Below are 19,645 nucleotides of genomic sequence, written 5' to 3'. Positions count from 1 at the left end.
GGCCAGCATTTTGGTCCCCACGAATATAGTAAAACAAGCCCACGCACACACATCCATTTCTCCATCTAAAACATGCCACATGCTGATGACGTTTCACCAGCCAATTGCTTCCCTGCTGTACAGTAGACCTTTTTGTTTTTACAGCAGATGTTTTGCCTTGTCAAAGTAGAAAAGGCACAGGTGTTACTAATATCATTAACAATGGCTCTGTCAGGTATCCCAGTTAGCCATGACAGCGTGCCGGCATACACAGTGCCAGGACTCTGAAACTGAAGCAGCAAGATGTAATTCAGCCATCACTGATTTAACTACCTACACCTTTTCATACTGCGACATGTTAAAATGATGTGAAAAGGGCCTATCATGATAACACATCAAGTCACCTTGATATTAGGATGAAAAACAAAAACTTATTGTCAGTGAAGTGTGGACTCCTGAGTGGGTGGTCCCACTCCATCAGTGCCTCCATCTGGCGGCAACCTCCAGGAACAGCTCCGCCTTCACTCGGCTCCTTTCTGCACCGTAGACCACCCTCAAACCGCTGACCTTGCCTTGGCCTTTGGAAAAATGGCTGGAGACATACCTCCGGCAACTAAGGCTAATGCACACCTAAGAAAATACACCTGGTCATACGAGCACATTTCGTGACTCCCCAGCCAGTTTCACAGTTGCTGCTCAAGCACATTTGGTGTGTCAGAGTAAGCAAGTACGTACTCATGCACTATCTGTATTTACAGTAAATCTCTTGTGGCAATCCACACATCTACCAAATTATAAATCTCAGTTAGTCTGCACTGTTGATCTGTGTTTGAGCAATAGGTAATCTGTAAATGTATAAACCAGTTGAGAAAATGTAATGTGTAGAATATTGCTCCTGATAGTCTACACTGCTTACTCATGACAAACCATTGATTACTTTGAGGAGGGTACAGCAAAAAAAAGACTTTTTTCCCCTAATCTTCTGCTGCTGCTGGCTACTAGCAGCGCACTAAAGTAATCCCAAGATGAAAATGTGTGATGCTGACGTCTGCATATTTATTTACCCTTTATTGATTCAAATTTAATGAAATGTCTGATGGCAAAGGCCGAAACAGTGCAGCCATTGATCAGGCGGTGATTGAAGTGATGGTCAGTACTCCCGTGTTGCTTACATTGGACCCAGCCTCAGAGATTAGAATAATATAAGCACATAAGCCCTTGCTTGTTCCTCACCTCTCCACCCATAACCCCCCCGTGCCACCTTCTCCTCCTTGACTTCTCCCTCCCTTTGCCCCTCGTTTTTAAATTACAAGTTTTTAAATTACAATCGCACAGAGAATCTTCTGCAGCCATTTTTCTCGTCACTTTCAAGAGGTGTCACATCAACTTCCACTAATAAAGAGCTTTTATCCTAATGAAGTGATGATTGATCCAACTCCTGTCACTGTGTAACTTGACTGGGAGCAAATGAGCCAGTCTCATGTGCCCCAAACCACTCCCCCTCTCCCTTTTTCCTCACCTTGCAGATGTTAAGTAAGGAGGGGGGTTACTTTGAGGGGGGCTGCATTGAGCACAGAGACCCCTCTCAGTTCCTTTACTGCCAGTGAAAGAAAAAAAAAAATACATAAAAAAATAAATATATTCAGCTGGAAAGCTAAATCAAACCCGTACACCAAACTGAATCATACTATTTGGAAAGACATGAAAGAGCAAATGTACGTTTTGGGATTTTTTCTGTGGTTGTCTTGAGTTTCATTTGAAGTCATTATCTCATCATGTATGCTACAACCAACTAAAAAAAAAATACACATGCAAAGGCACTCACTAAACAACCTTCTGAAGTGTGTTTTTTTATTTAAACACTGGTAGATGCACATAAAGAAATGATTACACTCAAGTAGTTCATTTTCAGATGCTGGAGGCTGAATCACTCGTCCACCTGCTGTCTGATTAAGGCGAGCAATAATGTGTCAGTAAGTATGGATGCTTTTATACTATGCTTCCATGAAACAGATTATAATAGTAGATATAAGAGAAGAGCTCTCAGCATTCATGCTGACTGTACAACTCATGGAAATGTATTATAACTGACAAACTTGTTTGGCAGTTCACTGTTTGCATCCATTCAACTTGTACTCCTTATTGAATTCTCTGAACCCTTTGCATGCAGCTTGATGGGCAGACTTTCTGCAATGCTGAGGCTTCTTTTCAACCCAGGTGTTTGATTCCAACAGATACTGCATCCTACAAAAAGAGAAAGAGAGTGAATAAAATGGATAAATCAGTGTAAAGTATACTTCCATTGTAATTACTGGCTACACTTACGCTCCGTCTGAGTCAGTTGTGGAGCCATCTTTGCCCATGATGAGATACTGCTTTCCCAGGTCCAACCCTCCTTTACACTGACGCCTCTTAGCAAACACTCGAACAGAGTTTTCAGTCACGAACATATCTGCATCTGGTAGACAAACAACAGTCACTATATTAATGAAAGCTCTTCCTAGGATAAATGTAATGGCACACAACCATTTAAAGGTCAGTGGTACATCATCTGGTAAGTCTTGTGGTTACAGTTTACTTACTTGATCTGAGTACTTGGATCACTTTAGTTTTGTATAGCTCAAAGTTGCTCCTCATAGAAACATTAAGAACTTCAATCATGTATGCTGAAATAAAACAAGAATCAACCAGTTATTAACAACTTTTCATGTGAGCTATAATTCCGTATAGTGTCACTTTACAATATGAGAGAATGGATTTGAGCTCTTTAAAGTCAAGCTAATATTAACTATTTTACACCATATTTTTGTGTAGTACTTACCATAATCCACTGTAGGGAAGAAGCAAGCATGCTGTACACGGTCATCCTGTGTCAGTGGTCGATTTCTTTCTGATTTGAATGTCATTTTTAGTCTATGACAGGGTCCTAAAGAAACCATGAACATAATGCAGTTTTAATCATTTATAAAATAAGTGTACACAGTTTACACAATAATAGTAATGGCCTACTTTCTGCACACTGGCACACATCCTCTGAACACAGTTTGGAGACCAGCTTGCTTCTTTGGGGAGCAGAGTAGAACACAGTACACTTTTGGTCTGCAAGAAAAACACACATGACCCATAAATTCCAGGTAAATTAACAAAGATGTCCCTTCTATCCTGACAAAACTACATCAACAACAAAAACAAAAAAAACCCCACAAGACTAAAAGCTTACTTGGTTCATAATAGTCATAGAACACGGCCGGAGCAGGCTGCAGAAGGCCAATTGGCACTCTCTGTATAGCATCGAATCTAATACACTCCTCTGGTGTGTAAAGCTAGTGAGAGAAGAAATCTTTTAGTACTGGACATCTACAATTTTTATGAATGTAAACAGATTTCAGCCTCACCTCATTGAAGTAGAGTAGCACCCTTCCATAGGAGACTTCATAATGGGAAATGTATTGCTCAGGTATTTCTTTTAGCTGGGAGGAGAAAAGAATTGAGCTTTTTGATATTATAGAAGAAAAGACAGTTCTAAAGGCTGTTCCTCTCAGGTATGGCTATGTTAACAGAATTTTGGTGGTGTGATGTAATACAACTGTAATGTGAGAGAGGCCAATGTTTCTTTTTTATGATATCCTCAATGTTACTTGAAACATGTGATTCTCCCAGATACTGTTATGAACTTTTTCTTTGTTTTTCTTCTTTTTTTGTCCTGTTAGTTTAGCAAGGAGAGGACTAATATGATAATACCCAAGCTCAGCTGCAATTGCAATGGAAGCCAGTCAGAGGTGCAAATAAGAACAGAAATGAATTCAAAATGATGCTTTGTCTTAGCAAGAGAGTAAAATCTGATGCCATTGCAAAAAAAATAAAAATAAAAAGAGAAAAATTAGCCATATAAAAAACAGTAAAAACTACAGAACAGTGGTTTATGCAAGAGATTATGACTAGATCCAAACCAGTGTTTATGTACACACTCTAATCTTTTGCACAGATTAAATTAGGAGAGTTCCATGTCTATCCAAAATGTGCTTCAACTGTCAGTCACCAGTCATCAAACTGATGGGACATGAAATGGAGTGCCCAAAAGTGGACAGTGATGAAGAGGGGGAAGAGAGAGCTACTAACCCTGTCTAGGTCCTCAGTATCAGCCTCAAATCCACTCAGTAGTGTGATGTCAGCAATGGCCATTCCTGAGAGATTGTGGTACAGGCTATGACTACACACACACACACACACACACACACACACACACAAAAAGAAAAATACTGGTTGAAAGAGACACTGTTCAGGATTTGTGACGTTCTCCTGCATGCTTATAAAGAGCAAACGTAGAGTGAATCTCATTCAACTAACCTGACACAGACTCTGTAGGTGACAGTCCCGTCTGGATTTGGGTTGTTATCAAGGTCTCTCCTGCTTCGGGTGTGAGCATCCCACCATTCAATCGCTGATCGCTTCATTCTTGTCTCTTTATCCTCATCCTCATTGTTATCATAGTCGTCATAGTATTCATAAGTTTCTATGATCTTAGCTAAATATACAGAGGTTGATATAACTACATAGCTTTTATCAGCAATACATATGGTTGTGATTTGTTATCAGTGACAAAAACCCACCAGTGTACTTCACTTTCCCCTCCACTGTGACACTGATAGACAGTTTGGCACAGTCATCCTTGGGATCCAGTACGTGGTAAGCCTTTGCAAACTGCCAAGGGAAAATGGTAATTTTCTGTAAATTATGGATCTCTTTCAACATACATGAACAGAAATGAATGAAACTTACTTTTAGTTTGGCATCTCCTTTCCCTGACAATTGCACAACAATGTTTTTCCCTGCAAATTTCTGGAACAACAGACACAAGAGAAAACCAGTCATTTCAGAATGAAGTTAAATATTTGTGTGTATCTATTTGTACTGCTGAAATGCTCTATGATACCTTCAAGTCAGTTTCCACCTTCTCCTTTTTTTGCAGTGAAAGCTTTACAATGTCTCCTCTTCCAGGGACTGTGAACTCTGCTAATAAATTGGCCTCGGGTCTGGTGGACCTCTTTAGCTCATACTCAGCGAGGGCTTCCAGTGCCATGACAGTATCCTGGACAGGGTAATAAAACATGGTAATATGTAAGATGTCTACTCTGAAAATTTGGACAATGCTGCATGACGTAGGACCACACCGAGGATATTAGGGTTATATCCAAAGACAGGTATTCTTTGGGTTTGAGCAATTCCAGCATCTTATTCACCTGTGTTGATATGAAGCCTCCAGCATAGTTTTCTTGGGTGACTAACCAGCAGGCTGCTTTGTCTGCCCACTCAGTTTTCTTGAGTGCCACTGCAGTTAGGAGGGCATAGGCTGTAGTCTCTATTGTGATGGCATCTGCCCTCCTTTGAGTCTGTGCACTGTTACCAGTCCACATATAACAGCCATCCCTCACTAAAAAAATAGAGAATAAGTAAACATGAGAAAAACTGTCACGTCACAAAGAGAAAACACACCCTTTTATTGAACTTAAGCACAATATGGTTGCTTTTAAGGTTGAGCAATATGATGGTATGTACAGACAGCGAGATAATAATAGATTTGTCAGTGGGCATAGATTTTGGTCTACAAAATGGTAGCTATCACTTTAATGTCTCATGGTGTAATAGTTGATATTGTAAATCAGTGAGGAAGATTGATGTATGGCAATAATTGGTTTTCACATAGGATTTGCATCATGTGATGAAACATCAGTTTGTCAGGTGGTTAGTTATGAAAAAAATCTGACAGGTTATTTTATCCATAAACCATTTATCAGTTGATTTTCCATAAAGTTGTTGTGAAATATAACAATGTTGCAAAATGAAATTAAATGATATAGGATTCTGTCCATATCACCCACACCCCTTTTTGTTTTGATTAGACATGCCTTCAGTAGCCATTCCTTGAAGTTTTGTCCAGACAGATGAAAGATCTGTTCCCTCTGGCAGACAAACTGCGAGGCAGTAGGCTGTAATGGCAACAGCGTAGGGATGCTGAAGCTCCTCTACGTTTGACGTGAGATACGTTGTTGATCTTAAAATGCTTGCTTCCTGGTAGAAAGTAGCATAAAGGCAGTCAATTAATGTTATTCATCTAAACTTCTTTGCAAATTATGCACTGACTACAGTGTATTAAAACACACTGAAAATAAAACTATAATTATGACAAGGCTGCGTTAACAGCCATACCGGCAGGGCTGCACTTGAGATTAATACTAATACTAACATGCTCAAAATGCTAACACATTAATGTTTAGCAGACACATTTGCCAATCATCTTATTTTAGCATGTTCGTATTTTTTGCATTTGCTAATTAGCTGAAAATACAAAGTAAAGCTTGAGTGTTGCTGAGGAAATGTGAATGGCATTAGTTTTGCATGTATTAGGTCATGAACCAAGTTTTTGAGCAAATTAAATTTTTGACTTTGTGATGGCACTGAATGAAAAGTCAGGGACCACCGAAGTCATTAAGATTTCTCCTCTGCAACATGAATGAAAAGTTTGTTAAACAGCCAAGATATTTCAGTCAATTTAATTAAATGCCGGTCTGAACATTCTAACTCCCAGTGCAACAATGCAAAGTTTTTATATTATCTCACCGCATTGTTTCGTGCTTCGAGTTTCAGGAATCGAAGAGACCGGTGCAGTGAAAGAGTTATGAAAGCCGTCATGTATGCCTCTTGGTCTTTGCCTTTCTACATTAAACACACAGGGACAATGCTGCAATCAAATCACTGCTGCTACATATATGTATTCTAACATGCACACTGTGTAAATATTTTTAAAAGGGTTACGTTAGATTACCAGGACGTGTCTGTGTAACACAGGTTGTGGGTCACTGAATGAACCGTCGGACTTTTGTATTGAGACCAAATAACTGACTGTGTCCGCAATCTGTTCTGATGGTACAACTCTAGTTGTCCGGGCTCTCTCTCCAAAAGTCACTGTCTGACGTTCCGCCACCCATGACAGCACTTTCAATACATAGGCAGTCACCCTGAGGACAAGAGAAAGAAAAAATGAGGTAGATGAATGGATGGAAAAGGTTTCTTTAGAATTTGACATTCTGGAAATGATGAAAATTGATTTATCATATTCATTTATCATATATATGTAATATTACCAGCGAGAGACAACATCCTTTTTGTATATGCAGCTTGAAAACTCGGATCAAGCATTTGGTTCATAATCTTTGAACAGATATGTAGCAGTCTGGTAGGTCTAGTTCAAGCTGAACAGAGACACAACTATACCAGAATGCATATCCCATACTGTGTAAAGCTCTGTATTACAGATTGAAAAAATAATATCAGAATTTGTGTGTAGGCCTCAGTGTCCTAAGAAAGTAACAACAGTATGTTGTTGTATCCTGCCATAGATCAGTACCATATGTGTACCCCAAGATGATTTAAAGGAGGAAACATATTCCTTATTATTTCTTGGCTCTTCTTTGGATTAGTAAGTGAAATTAGTAAGTGAATTTTTGTCACACCACTCCATATTATATTGATGAATATTGATGAATACCAAGATCATCTTCAGTGTCTAAGATAATAGCGTGGTATCATCTCAAAATATAAATATGACTGTATTCGAAATGTCAGTTTTACCATCCTCTGTATAAAGGGTGGAGAGTAGAGGAAACCTTGCAGCATCCTGTGGTGCTCCTGAGTTAGTAACATTGGAAGATAAACATCACTGTTTAACTTTAACTATCTGTACTCTATAAGAAATGAATTGTACCACAGAATCAGATTAACCTACAGTTTAGACTTGTCTAAATGCTTTTATCAATGTGACAACTGCATCCTCTGTGCTAGAATTTCACATTTTCAACCTACAGACGTGGTAGGCTGCTGAACCAAAAAATGTTCTCATCAAAATAGGGGTTAAGACTACAGAATGGTAATCGTTGGGTTCCTTAGGACATGTTTCCTGTGGAAGAGGTATTATTTTATTCAATGAACACTGGAAAATAGGTTGCAACACAAGCTCATGTAAAAACCTTACATCAAAAATCAATAAGGTGACATAACAAATACTCACCAATTACTAGATCGCACTGAAGAAAATGTTCCATAAGCTCCATTGGATTTCTTGTGATCTAAAATCCTCATGTAACCTGACAAAAAGAATTAAAAAGCAGACATGTCTATAGCCTTTTAAATGACCTGTAAAGGGTACAATGTCTATAACATCCCACAATACTAGTGTGAATCAGAAGCCTAGTGGCCACTTTTGATTTCCAGTTTTACTTTCCCTGGTTAAAATATGTTACAGGCAGTTTTGGTCCTGTAGTAGCACAATGGAATTGTTTCTGTAAGAGTGACATAGAAGCTGAAACACCATTATTCTGTATGATGTGTTCGTACCTCTCTCAGCTTTATCAAGAGCATCATCTCTGGCACCAGGAGGCAAGTTAAACCATTGCTCACTTAGATCGAGGTAGCGAAGGGCTGAAGCTGTTGGGACAAGTCCTGACATTGTCTGTTCTAAACATCCACCAGGCAACACGATCAGTTGATAAACCTTCTCTAGAGATAGAAGGTTCTTTGCTTGTGAAGAAAATCCATTCTCTGTCAGGTGAGAACATTGAAAAGGTTAAAACACTTAGATTTGCAAAGGTCTGTGAATTGTATGTCTGTGTCTAACAATACATACCTTCCAATGAAATGAAAATATTGGAGCTGGAGTCAGGGATTATTTCATCTGGTAAAGTTCCATCAATAGTTATAGTGCTTCTCCCTATCATGACACAGAAGTAAACTGATTTAAGTCAATGTAATATATTGAAGAATAAAAAATGATGACAAATATCAGTATTAGTAATCAGTAATAAGTATTATCAGCAAATAGTGAAACAACTCACCATCTAACTTAATCAGTAGGGTTTCCTCTACTCTCTGTTCTAATCCTTCCTCCTAGAACATGAGATAACAAAGAGTCAAATTACTATGTGTTCTTTGCTATGTTGTATGTATTTGTTTTGTCTGATAGACCTCTATAATAAAATAAGAAATTTGCAGTGAGATTTTTTTAAAAAATGTCTTCGTCACTCACCCACACATTCAAAGTCTTTTCAACTGCATCTGTTCCCATCTCATTCTCTATATCATAGAGACGTATTTTGATTGGTATTGAGCCGATTACCATGGGGACAGCAGAGAAAGAGACAAACTGGGAGGACTCTGGCTCCACAGTAATGTTAACAAAAGCTGCAGTGGTGGCTGAGCCGGGGGAGCAAAGTCCTTCAGTTTGTTCCATATGAACCGCCACCTGTAAAAATACAGTTGTCCACAGAGAAAATTAACATTTAGAATTTAATTTATTTTTTTTCTGTACAGTAGATGGTTACTAGTTTAAGTGCCACTTAACATTAACATTAGGTTATATCCACCTTTAGGTCTTCATGGCCATAGTTGTAGATAACAGGTGAAATGGATATTTGCTCATATTTCTTGACTGAGTAAGGCAGCCTCAGAGACACAAATGTCCTCTTAAATGCTCTGACCTCGGTCGGCTTAACTACACAGAAACCTGAATGAAACACAGAGTGAGTGAGTTGTAGTTAAAATTAATACAAAGGTCTTTAGTCAAATATACAAAATGCACTTATGAAATTGGAAGCTGGTATTACCACTGGCTGCAGATAATGTGATGACCTGAATTTCCCATGTGGTGATGGAATCAGGTAGACTCAAAGAATATCTAATATTAGAAGCAAGAAACGGTAACAAATGTTACAGATATAAATACAACTGTTTTAATGGCTGTAACTAGTCAGTGTATTTCAGTGGAAAAGAAATGTCTTAAAAGTTCACTGTCCATTTCTTACCTTTGTTTGTTATTTATATCAAATTCTGTGAATGCAAAGCTTGGAGGGAAAAATCGTCGAATGTACTGAGAAGCAGAGTCCATGAGGAACTGTTCAATGTCAGCTGTGCTTGCAGCTAAAAAAAAAAAAAGAAGAAAGGTTTGTATTTAAACTCTATGATAATCATGTCCAGGCTATTAAATGCTACTTAAACAGTTGTGTGAAGTAAATTTAATTTAATGTCCACATGACAATTTCATCTCACTCCGGCCAAGTCCTTTCTGGGCATCCTCTTGCATCTTTTTTTGTCTCAGACGTTCTCCTTCAAGGCAGCATTTTAAAAAGGCATCAGCACAGTCTTGATTCCGTTGCACCAAAGCGACCCTGTTTGCTCTTTCCTGACATGTTAGTGTCATAGGGATGCGAGAAAACCCATGACCACAGCACTCTTGAAGTTTTTCATCAGTAAAGTTAGATTCTGGAAGTGAAAAATCAATGACACATTTTTATAGAATATGGTTGCTGTAAGTATCTTTCATAATCACAGACCAAAGTTGTAATGTCAGAGTTTTGTCTTACTTAGGGTCATCATTTCCTGTTGAAGGTCCACAGAGCGTCTCTGTCGTGCAGATTGTGAGTCACAGCCAAAATCTGTAAAAGTAGTATATATGATAGCATAAAGGTTCATGGGATATGTAAGTAGATAGCTGCTCTTAAGACTCAGTTTGAATGGTGGTTGGTATAATAAAAACAATCAAGTGGTACTTTCTCTTCACATCTAGACTCAAACGGTCTGGATTTAAAACAGCTGCAAACAGTATCCAGTGGGTATATGCAGTGCAATAAAATGAATAAAGAAGTCATAGAAATACTTCGGGTAGCTTTCTGAAATCATCTGGATATTTCTAGAATTAAATCAGAAAACTCAGAGAAAAGGCTGACCTTATTATGCAGATTACCTAATTCTATTCTTATCTAATTTGGCACAATTCCTACAAGCAGTACCCATCTTACCAAAAAATATTGCATAGATATTATTAAATATAAATACATTTAAGCGTTTCAATTCAGTGGTAATTATTACCATTACCATTCAAAATGGTGTCAAGGAAAAGCTATATTTTCAAAACAGCATTGAATCAGTTATGACAGTCATTAGTGAAAGATAATAAAACATGGCGCATTTTTAGTCATACCCCTTCTGTACTCTGACTGGGACTGAGATACAAAAGCCAGGCCGGCATCTCTTAGCACAGATGTTGTATCAGATCCTCCTCCACTGTATGAGCAACCAAGGTCATATGATTGCATAGCAGAAAACACCTGAAAAGCAGGAACAAGAGCTTGGAATTACTGTATTGTAATATATGGGTTTGCTTTTTAAAAAAATCTGTGTTCTAAGAGGAAGAACGTTTGAAAGGAGTGTGTGAAAGTTCTACCTGTTTGCCTGTGAGTTTATTATCAGCATTGAGTGCGTAGATGGCCTTATCCACAGCAAGCAAAGCCACTTTGGCTCTCTGACCATGTAAATTAAATTCTAGTACTGACTGCCTTCCAGGTTTAAAAGGTCCTTTTCGTTCAACCTAAATCAAAATTGAGATATTAAAGAAAGTTTTTTAAAGCTGTTTTCGAAGGTCAATACATCCATCCATCTATCCATTCATTATCTATATCGCTTACCCTTAAGGGTTGTGGGGCGGCTGGAGCCTAACCCAGCTGGCAGTGGACAAGAGGCGGGGTATACTCTGGATAGATCACCAGTCCATTGCAGGGCCAACACATATAGACAAACAACTATTCACACTCACATTCACACCTACGGGCAATTTAAAATCACCAATTAACCTAACTTGCATGTCTTTGGACTGTGGGAGGAAGCCAGAGTACTCTGAGAGAACCCACACAGGCACAGGGAAAACATGCAAACTCCTCACAGCTTTTCCTGATTGTATTGACTGGATCCATCTGAGTTGGCACCCACCCAGGTCAATTTACAGTCTTTTCATTATTTTGCACTATAACACTTTAATACTATAACACTCTTTTTTTGCACTAACACTATAAACAAAGTGCTGCTTATACAGAATCACTCTATTCAAACACAGAGTCAAAAGAGGTAAAGTTCTGTTTGTCCACTGCCTCAGTCTGCCCACTCTTATCTGTTCTGTTTACTCACCTCGACCTTTATCTCACATTCATCCCTGACATCTACCCACACAGAGTCAGAAATGATGTCACCACGCTGGTTGTAGAAGTAGCCAATCAGGCGGAAGGATGGAACCATATCAGGTGTTATTTGCAGGTTTTGTTTAACTGAACTGCCAAATGGGAGCGAGCCATGTTTTATTATGGTCCCACGACTTAGGACCTGCAACAGAAAAATGTTGAATCAAAAATGTTTAAAGATGACACACTACTGCTCTTCCATCTCAAAAAGCATCATGTTGTATTTAAACTCACCATGTAGTATATAAATCCATTACTTGGGCCATTCATGGTGTTGTATGTTACTGCAAGTAGATCATTTACAGAGTACACCTTGTGGGTAAAACTTAAATAAAGATAGCTGTTACTCGGAGATGAAGCACGCTTAATTATTTTCCTCTCTCGCAGGCCATCTGCGGTCACCTTTTGGAGGAAGAGGTGGAAACTGTTACAAGTAAACAAAAGCAAATTTGATGAGACTTTCAACTGAGTTTGGGGATACTAACTTGAACAGTAATCTGAGCTGTAGTGTCAATATTAAAGCTATGAAACACTGCCCCCTCCTGGTCAGTAAGGCTTTGCAAGGATTGCTCTGAAGATCCTGGTACATCAATATTCACTGACACACCAGCTGCAGGAGAGCCATCTGGGAGACGCATGACCACCTAAAATAGAGACACACAAAATCTCTTAGATACAAAACAATCACAGTCATGTACTTAGCTGTGTACCCGTTTCTTAGTTTCATGCATACCACCACATCTAGTGGATATCCAGGAAGGAAGTATGAGCGAGTTCGAGAGAGATCCATGGTGTATTTGTGGGAGAGGACAGGAAGATAAACCTCTGCCTCTTGAATTTCACCACCTGGGCCAAGAAACACACATAGCAACGTCAGCTGCAGTGAAAAATCATAATAATAGTCCTAATATCTTCCTCCTCTTTCTCTCACACTTAAATATAAGGTGGCACATTGCAAGGAATTCATCTTAAAGTTTCAGATATATTATCATTATTATGGCAATTATTTGTAGTAGTAGTAAAAGAATTGTTCCTGTTCTTGTCATTTTCAAAACACCAGAAAGGGTTACCATCTGCCGGTAAAATTCACATTATGAATATACAATATGTAATATTACGTTTTTAGTCACAATATGGTACTTTTGGGGATTTTTGATCCAATATAAGGTCAGTGAAATTCTTCTACAACTATTTTGTAGGGGATATATTCAGTAATTTTGTTGTGCTTTTGTCAGTGAAGTATATGATTGTGGTCATTTCAATTATTTAGCTATATATAACTAAGTTTAAACTTTAAAACATAAGCACCCTTGTAGTTGGATGCACAACGTGAGATAAAGTGATGCGTCTCAACACCTCTCTTATTAAATACCATATTACTATATCAAGTCATCGCTCTGCCGTGGAGGTGCATAAGAAGATACATCATCATCATCCATTTAACTCTTACATGAGACTTTTACATGTCTCTCTACATCATACTAATATTTTTGATCAAAGAAAAATAAATTATTTCTGTGAAGTATTAAACAATTATAAATATTAATACAGTTTTTGGTGCTTCTTAAACAATGCTATATATTGTAATAGCAATATATATTTTACTTTACTTTGTATGTTGGTGACAAAGACTCCCAGATAGAGTTGTCCTCCACTTTGCTGTAAATCAGAGAGGGTTTTGTTTAGCTGGTCTTGGAGTCGATCATTTATTGTTGCTGTAAGGTGAGAAACTTTTGCACTTCCCTCCTGGACCTGCAAGAAATGGAATAAATAGTTGGTTTTCAAGTAGTGTAACATATCAGAGATGCAGCATGTTGTGAGATTATCTGATCTCAGATCTTAAAAAAAAAAAAAAAATTGGATAGATATCTGTTCCCTCACCGTACCAGTCAGCTCCAATCCCCTGATAAATTCAGGCTTTACTCTTTGACCTTGGGTTCTCTCTTTTTTTACCATTCCAAATTGGCAGTGGTAAGCCCCTCTAACTTTTTCACCATGTGAATACCTAAAGAGAAAATCATTGTAATACTGTGACTTAATTGAAGACTAAACATCAGTCTGAAAATGTAATGATAGGGTTAGCCTATGTTGTAAATTATGTGGACTAAGCAGTGAGCTCTCCTTATCATTAAATTTCATTCAGCAAAATCTCTGTATTAATAGCTAATCAAATTTCTATGTATAATTTGAATAAGGTCACCTTGAATAGCATTGCATTTCCACACTCTACATAGAATTTTTGCCACTTTCACCATTAGCTTACCTTGGGATTTTACAACAAGACAGTCTTTTAGGAGCTGGTGGACTAGACTAGTGCTAAAAGGGCAGTGAATGATGTGTAGTCATCAGGTGAGCAAAATAATAATACCTTGGCAGCAACATTAGCAACTTCATCAAGCAATGTCACAAATGTCTGTTTGATTAGATTAGATTAAACTGAAAAATTTGGTAGTCAGCATATTTAATGGAAAACTAATCAGCACTTACCTGGCTGAGATGGTGAACTCAAAATTTTCATCATTCAGCAAAATATAGTTCTGCTCCAACCCAATGCTCACCTCAAAGCTTGGTAAAACTGAGGGGGTTTAATAATAAAATAGTTTTTAGATTGAAGAAATATCATATGTCATTCATTTATTTCACAAACATAAAATGCCTTAATTACCAAATTTTTGGACTCTGAACTCTCGAGAAGCAGCATTTGTTTCATCATCTTCATAGTGAGCTGTAATCTTCCATGTGCCTGGTCTTTGTAAACAAAACATAGATTTGTTATTATATCTAACTTGCTTGCACTGTTATATACTGTAAGTCGAAGTTGATTGCAAATTTGTTATAACGTACTTAGAAACATCAGGTATAGGGAATATGCCTTTGAGTATCCCTCCCTTTCCAGTCTTAAGAGATCTCATTATTTTGTTTCCAACAGCATTCTGTCATATAATGAAAAAACATGAATCAAATGTGCACATACTTCAAAATCCTCTTTATTCCTTAAGAAAATGTATCTACTCACATATACTGTTATCTGGAACACTTCCTCATGAGGCCTGAATGTGTGGTCTAGAGTGAATATCCTGTAATTCACTAGAAGAGGGATTATCAACATAAAGGGCTTTAAATATAATCACCATTAATTCTTCCATAGTATGCAGAATTATTTCACATATTGATATTCTGTTTACCTTTCTGTGTTGGGTTGTAGATTGGCTGATCAGTCTGAATAAAGATATACCCCCTGTGTTTTGATACCAGGACCCTTGTTAACTTCCTGCCTCTGAAGGATGGGCTCTCCGCCACTAGCATAAGGTAAGGGGGGTGATGTTTTTGAGGTCGCATTCTTGACATAATTTCCCTGTTTATCTGTAAAGATGCAAATTAGAAGTTTGGATTAATGACATCTCAGTCCTGTCTAAATTGTTAGCTTTTTGTATGAGCAGGCAAGGTTTCATACCGTGAGCTCAACTGTTTTGATGTCTTGTTCGCCAGCACAGTTAACAGTTTCCTTATTAGACACAACAGTATTTTCAGTCTCATGTTGCAGGTAGAGAGTGACACTGGTGGAATAAGGCTCTCCCATCTGGACTAACACTCTCTCCTTAACCCCCACATGAAACACATTGGGGGCTGAGATGAAGAATCTGCACACAAAGGTGAAAAATAGCTCTTACTGTGTCCTCCATTGCATTACCTCGATGCCTATAGTTAAACATCTGCAATTCTACATATTACATTATGACAAAATTTAACATATAAAACTTAAAATATACATAAATTATTTACAAATTCTAGAAGACAAAAAGCATATTTGAACCCTGTTTGCATTAAGCATAAACAGGCTGGCATTACGGCATAATCTAGAGAGATGCAATTCCTGCATTTACCTGTTTTGTGCTGAGCACCCAGATTCCAAAGTCAAGATCAGGAGCAGTACTGAAGCTGTATGGAGCTTCATTGTGCAGATTCTATTTCTTTTTCTGCTCTGCCAGAGGATTTTGATCAACTGAGGTTTTATGAGTTATCCACCCCTGTATTTCTCAACAACTGGATCCCTCAGTGCCCTCCCTCATTTTTTTTTCTTCTGAGAAGACTTAGAGGTGTATCATTCTTCAGTCTCACATAGTATTTTCCAACTGGCAATACATAAACTGAGGAATCATCATAATGTCACATATAGCATGCATACTGATGTGTACTGTTTAGGCATACTGTTTGGTTAAAAAGTGTTTAAATTAATGGCTAAATGAAACTAGGTGATTTTGAAAGATTTATCTAAAGTATAAGGTTAATAATACAGGTCAGATAATAATGTTTACATGTTTTGATTTATAAAAGTCCATTTTATAGCATTACTTGGCATTCAGCATGAAAAGTGTTTGTTTCTGTTTCACAATGTGTAACCATCCCCTCATTGGTTGTTGCAGGTCAGCCCGATTTCCCCCAAATCATGTGATTTACAAGAAGTCAAGTTGTAGCTCTTTGGGTTTGGGTTGGACTCTTTACACTACAAACAAATGTTTTAGGAATGATTTGCAAATTATAGCTCAAGTAAATCTGCAAATTTCCTGTTCTGTGAATCATATTCTTTTCTTGTCCCTAAAGCTACTAAAAGCTACTGAAGCTTCTTATATAACCCATTAAAATATTTACTTATAGTGAAATCCTTATTATTTGTAGATTCATCAGAGAACTGATGGTGTGCTAGATGGAATTTGGAAAGCTGCCAAACTCTGTTACAATCTGGCAAAATAGAGCAGTATGATTAACGACAAAGACACAGAGACAATATCAGAAACTTTATTTTTTCCACATGAACAGCTTGACCAAAGATTCAGGCAAGAGAGTAATAAAATCACATCTGTCTTCCATGTTTAGCAGGATACATCATAATATTCAACATAAAACACACTGATGGGACAGACATTTACCCGCTTTTTAAACATTAAAAACATGCTAAATGGCAAGTGAATGTATCAGTGTTTGACAGCTTCGACTATAGAGTCCAACTGACCACTACTGCAATTTATTTACTTAGACAAATAGTTCTTGTGTAAATATACATCAACAATATCCATGCAAGGATTTCTGGAAGAGTTTAAGCCCGCAAATTGTTATTTTAGCTCAATGTTTCAGCTGAAGGCACTGATTCAGGGTTTCTGAAACTTTGCCTCAATTTTCCACCTTGCTGGGGCCTTCTGTAATAATGTGTGGATATTTAATTGCTATTTTCAGTCATTTTCTATCCATATGCAGTCAATTCCAAAAGTACATTTGTTTGTAACAAAAGTGGAATTGTATAAATATAGCTCCCAGAAGATTCTAATTAAATAAAATGTGGCAATAACATCAAACTTTCTAAATAATTTGCTTATGAAAGTTGTAATAAAGCTAACTCAGTTATGTAAACAATTAAAATGGGTAAGTCGTGGTCCTATGTAATCCAAAGACTTGTTTGGCACATGAGAGAAACATCTCTGTCTGGCTCCATTTCACTTGGCCAACCACAAACCATGTGGCCCTCTGCCATATCAGCTCCTCATCCATTAATAATCTTATTCTCCACGCATTGTGATAGATACAAATTTTCACATTTAGCTGTCCAGTAAACTAGATCCACATGTCCTGTTTACTTGTTTCTTTAAAGTAATGTGATATTCAGACAGCTAAAACAATTTCAACTTTTTGGAACTTTACAGAAAACTGAAAAATGTCAGGCAATTCAGGCAATTGAAAAATCCAAGGTTTGGAAACTCAGTCTGAATTAAGTGAAGAGAAAATTTTACTTAGTTACATTTATTGATAGTCACAAATTTACAATTTAAAAATGTTTCCAATCCAGTATGGGCTATGCAAACAGCGAACTTTTTTGCAGCAATCAAAAAGCGTTCCCTTCTTTGCACACAGCTAAACACAATATTTACTCTGATGTGGAGCTCTGTCTTATAATAGTAAGAAGTAAGAGGGAGTAAAAGAGAGTCGGGGGCATGATGTCCATCCACAACTCCTAGATACGGAGAAATAATACAAGAATTGCGTTTGGACAATCAACACCAGACTCCCTGTCAAAGTCAGGAGGAACATCAGTAGCATCTCTTTGCCCAGCGAGTAAAACCTGCAGCGGAGGGAAGGTTTGATAAAATATTGAAGATGAATTAAATCAAGTGCAGAAATATCTGTTGTAAAATGTGCTGAAAACGTTAAAGCTTTTCTTCAAATAGTTGCTTGTTAGGAAGAATCAATGAAAAATCAAAAGAAAGCAGACTATACACACACACACACACACACACACACACAAAAACTAATCAGAGTAACTATTTCTTTAAAAGATTTCTACCACTAAATGCTTTTTAAAGTATGTACATATTCTTTATCCACCAATTACCTTTATTTCCTATAAACTGGTGTATTAATTAATTAACTTGTACTAACAAGTGAAAAAGTGAACTATTTTAATACTTACATTATGCACCACCAATAACAGTGATAATAGTTCCAGAGAGGCAGCTATTAATCATTTGTCCCTATGCATATGAAATATTAAACTTGTCCTTTCAGTCTAACTTTTTTCAAATATTGCAAAGTCCACTCTCCTCTGCATCCGTCCTCATCTGCTGCTTGATCAGTTTGCCTGCCCATGTCCCCCTCTCTGTCGCTTCCCCTCTATCCATCTCATTTCATGCAGGAGTGGGGTTACCTAAGAGACTAGGCCTCAATGGAGAAAATCTCTTTTTCTACAATTAACTGTGAAAGTGACAGAAGGAAAAGAAGGGAGGGATCTACCAAGGGGTGCGGACTCAGAGAAGAAAAGGAGAGGGGAGAGAGACAGAAGTGTGCATGGCAGGTAGAGAGATGTGAAGTTAAAAACGAATATTTGCTTCAAACATTTCTGAATTAATACGCAAAAGAGTGTGTTGCTCACAATTGGTATGGATTAATCTTAGCTGAATATTTGCATCCTAATATTGCATCATGTATTTCCTGCATTTAACCTTTTGATTTAGAACATATATTGTGTATGTTATTTAGAGACATAAATACCTCATATGACAAACCAATATATACAGTAAATTGTATGTTTTCATTCTATATTTGGTGAAAATTGTTCACTCACCTTTAATTAATATATTGATTTCAGTTTTGCAGCACCTCATACTTGAATTGGGATTAGGTCAAATTAGGCTGCATTACACTGATCCAAGTGAAAGTGAATTATATTTATCACCATAATCTCTACAAATGCAGATGGAGTGACCACTGGGTTACCATGGAGAAATGTACACAAAAGGGTGTGGCGTGGGAATGTCCCCGGGGGTCAGGAGTGAGGGTGAAAGGGTCAGAGGTCAGAGCCAGCTGGACAGCACACAAGAGGAGATGAGGGTGAGAAAAGGAGGTGAGGGGGTAGCCCAGGGACCAACTGACTGGACCCAATGGGACATTAACATTGAACTGATGGGAGGCTCACTGACCAATGCCTATTCAGGAGAGAAACTAAGCTATGACACACTCATGTGTAATGGTCCGTGGTAATTGACAAGTGACAAGGCCCTCATTGTGGATGCAAAAGCAGTTATCAGAATGCAGCACTGGATTACAAGCTATACAAACCA

The 19,645-nt window shown here is 37.7% G+C and overlaps 1 protein-coding gene across 1 annotated transcript; it reads right to left on the bottom strand.

Annotated features, from left to right (window-relative positions):
- Positions 1–1,809: 1,809 nt before the first annotated feature.
- On the bottom strand, positions 1,810–16,081 carry c4b (complement 4B (Chido blood group)). The gene is made up of 41 exons (XM_051075884.1): positions 15,923–16,081; positions 15,493–15,679; positions 15,224–15,401; positions 15,055–15,125; positions 14,883–14,971; positions 14,704–14,786; positions 14,526–14,613; positions 13,920–14,043; positions 13,649–13,790; positions 12,772–12,884; positions 12,524–12,682; positions 12,273–12,440; positions 11,989–12,180; positions 11,252–11,395; positions 11,009–11,135; positions 10,392–10,463; positions 10,078–10,290; positions 9,834–9,948; positions 9,636–9,706; positions 9,396–9,535; positions 9,059–9,274; positions 8,868–8,919; positions 8,660–8,743; positions 8,371–8,574; positions 8,045–8,120; positions 6,803–6,995; positions 6,598–6,693; positions 5,882–6,048; positions 5,220–5,406; positions 4,913–5,068; positions 4,759–4,818; positions 4,590–4,680; positions 4,327–4,504; positions 4,099–4,189; positions 3,375–3,449; positions 3,200–3,302; positions 2,989–3,078; positions 2,801–2,905; positions 2,562–2,645; positions 2,305–2,437; positions 1,810–2,223 (listed from the first exon to the last, which is right to left on the bottom strand). Exons 1-41 carry the CDS (start codon positions 15,991–15,993, stop codon positions 2,088–2,090), a joined length of 5,124 nt encoding a protein of 1,707 aa, XP_050931841.1. The 5' UTR covers positions 15,994–16,081; the 3' UTR covers positions 1,810–2,087.
- Between the last annotated feature and the right edge of the window lie 3,564 nt (positions 16,082–19,645).

Source organism: Lates calcarifer, linkage group LG15, assembly GCF_001640805.2.
Source record: "Lates calcarifer isolate ASB-BC8 linkage group LG15, TLL_Latcal_v3, whole genome shotgun sequence".
Classification (NCBI taxonomy): Eukaryota; Metazoa; Chordata; class Actinopteri; family Centropomidae; genus Lates; species Lates calcarifer.
This window is presented reverse-complemented; position numbering and strand designations above follow the sequence as displayed.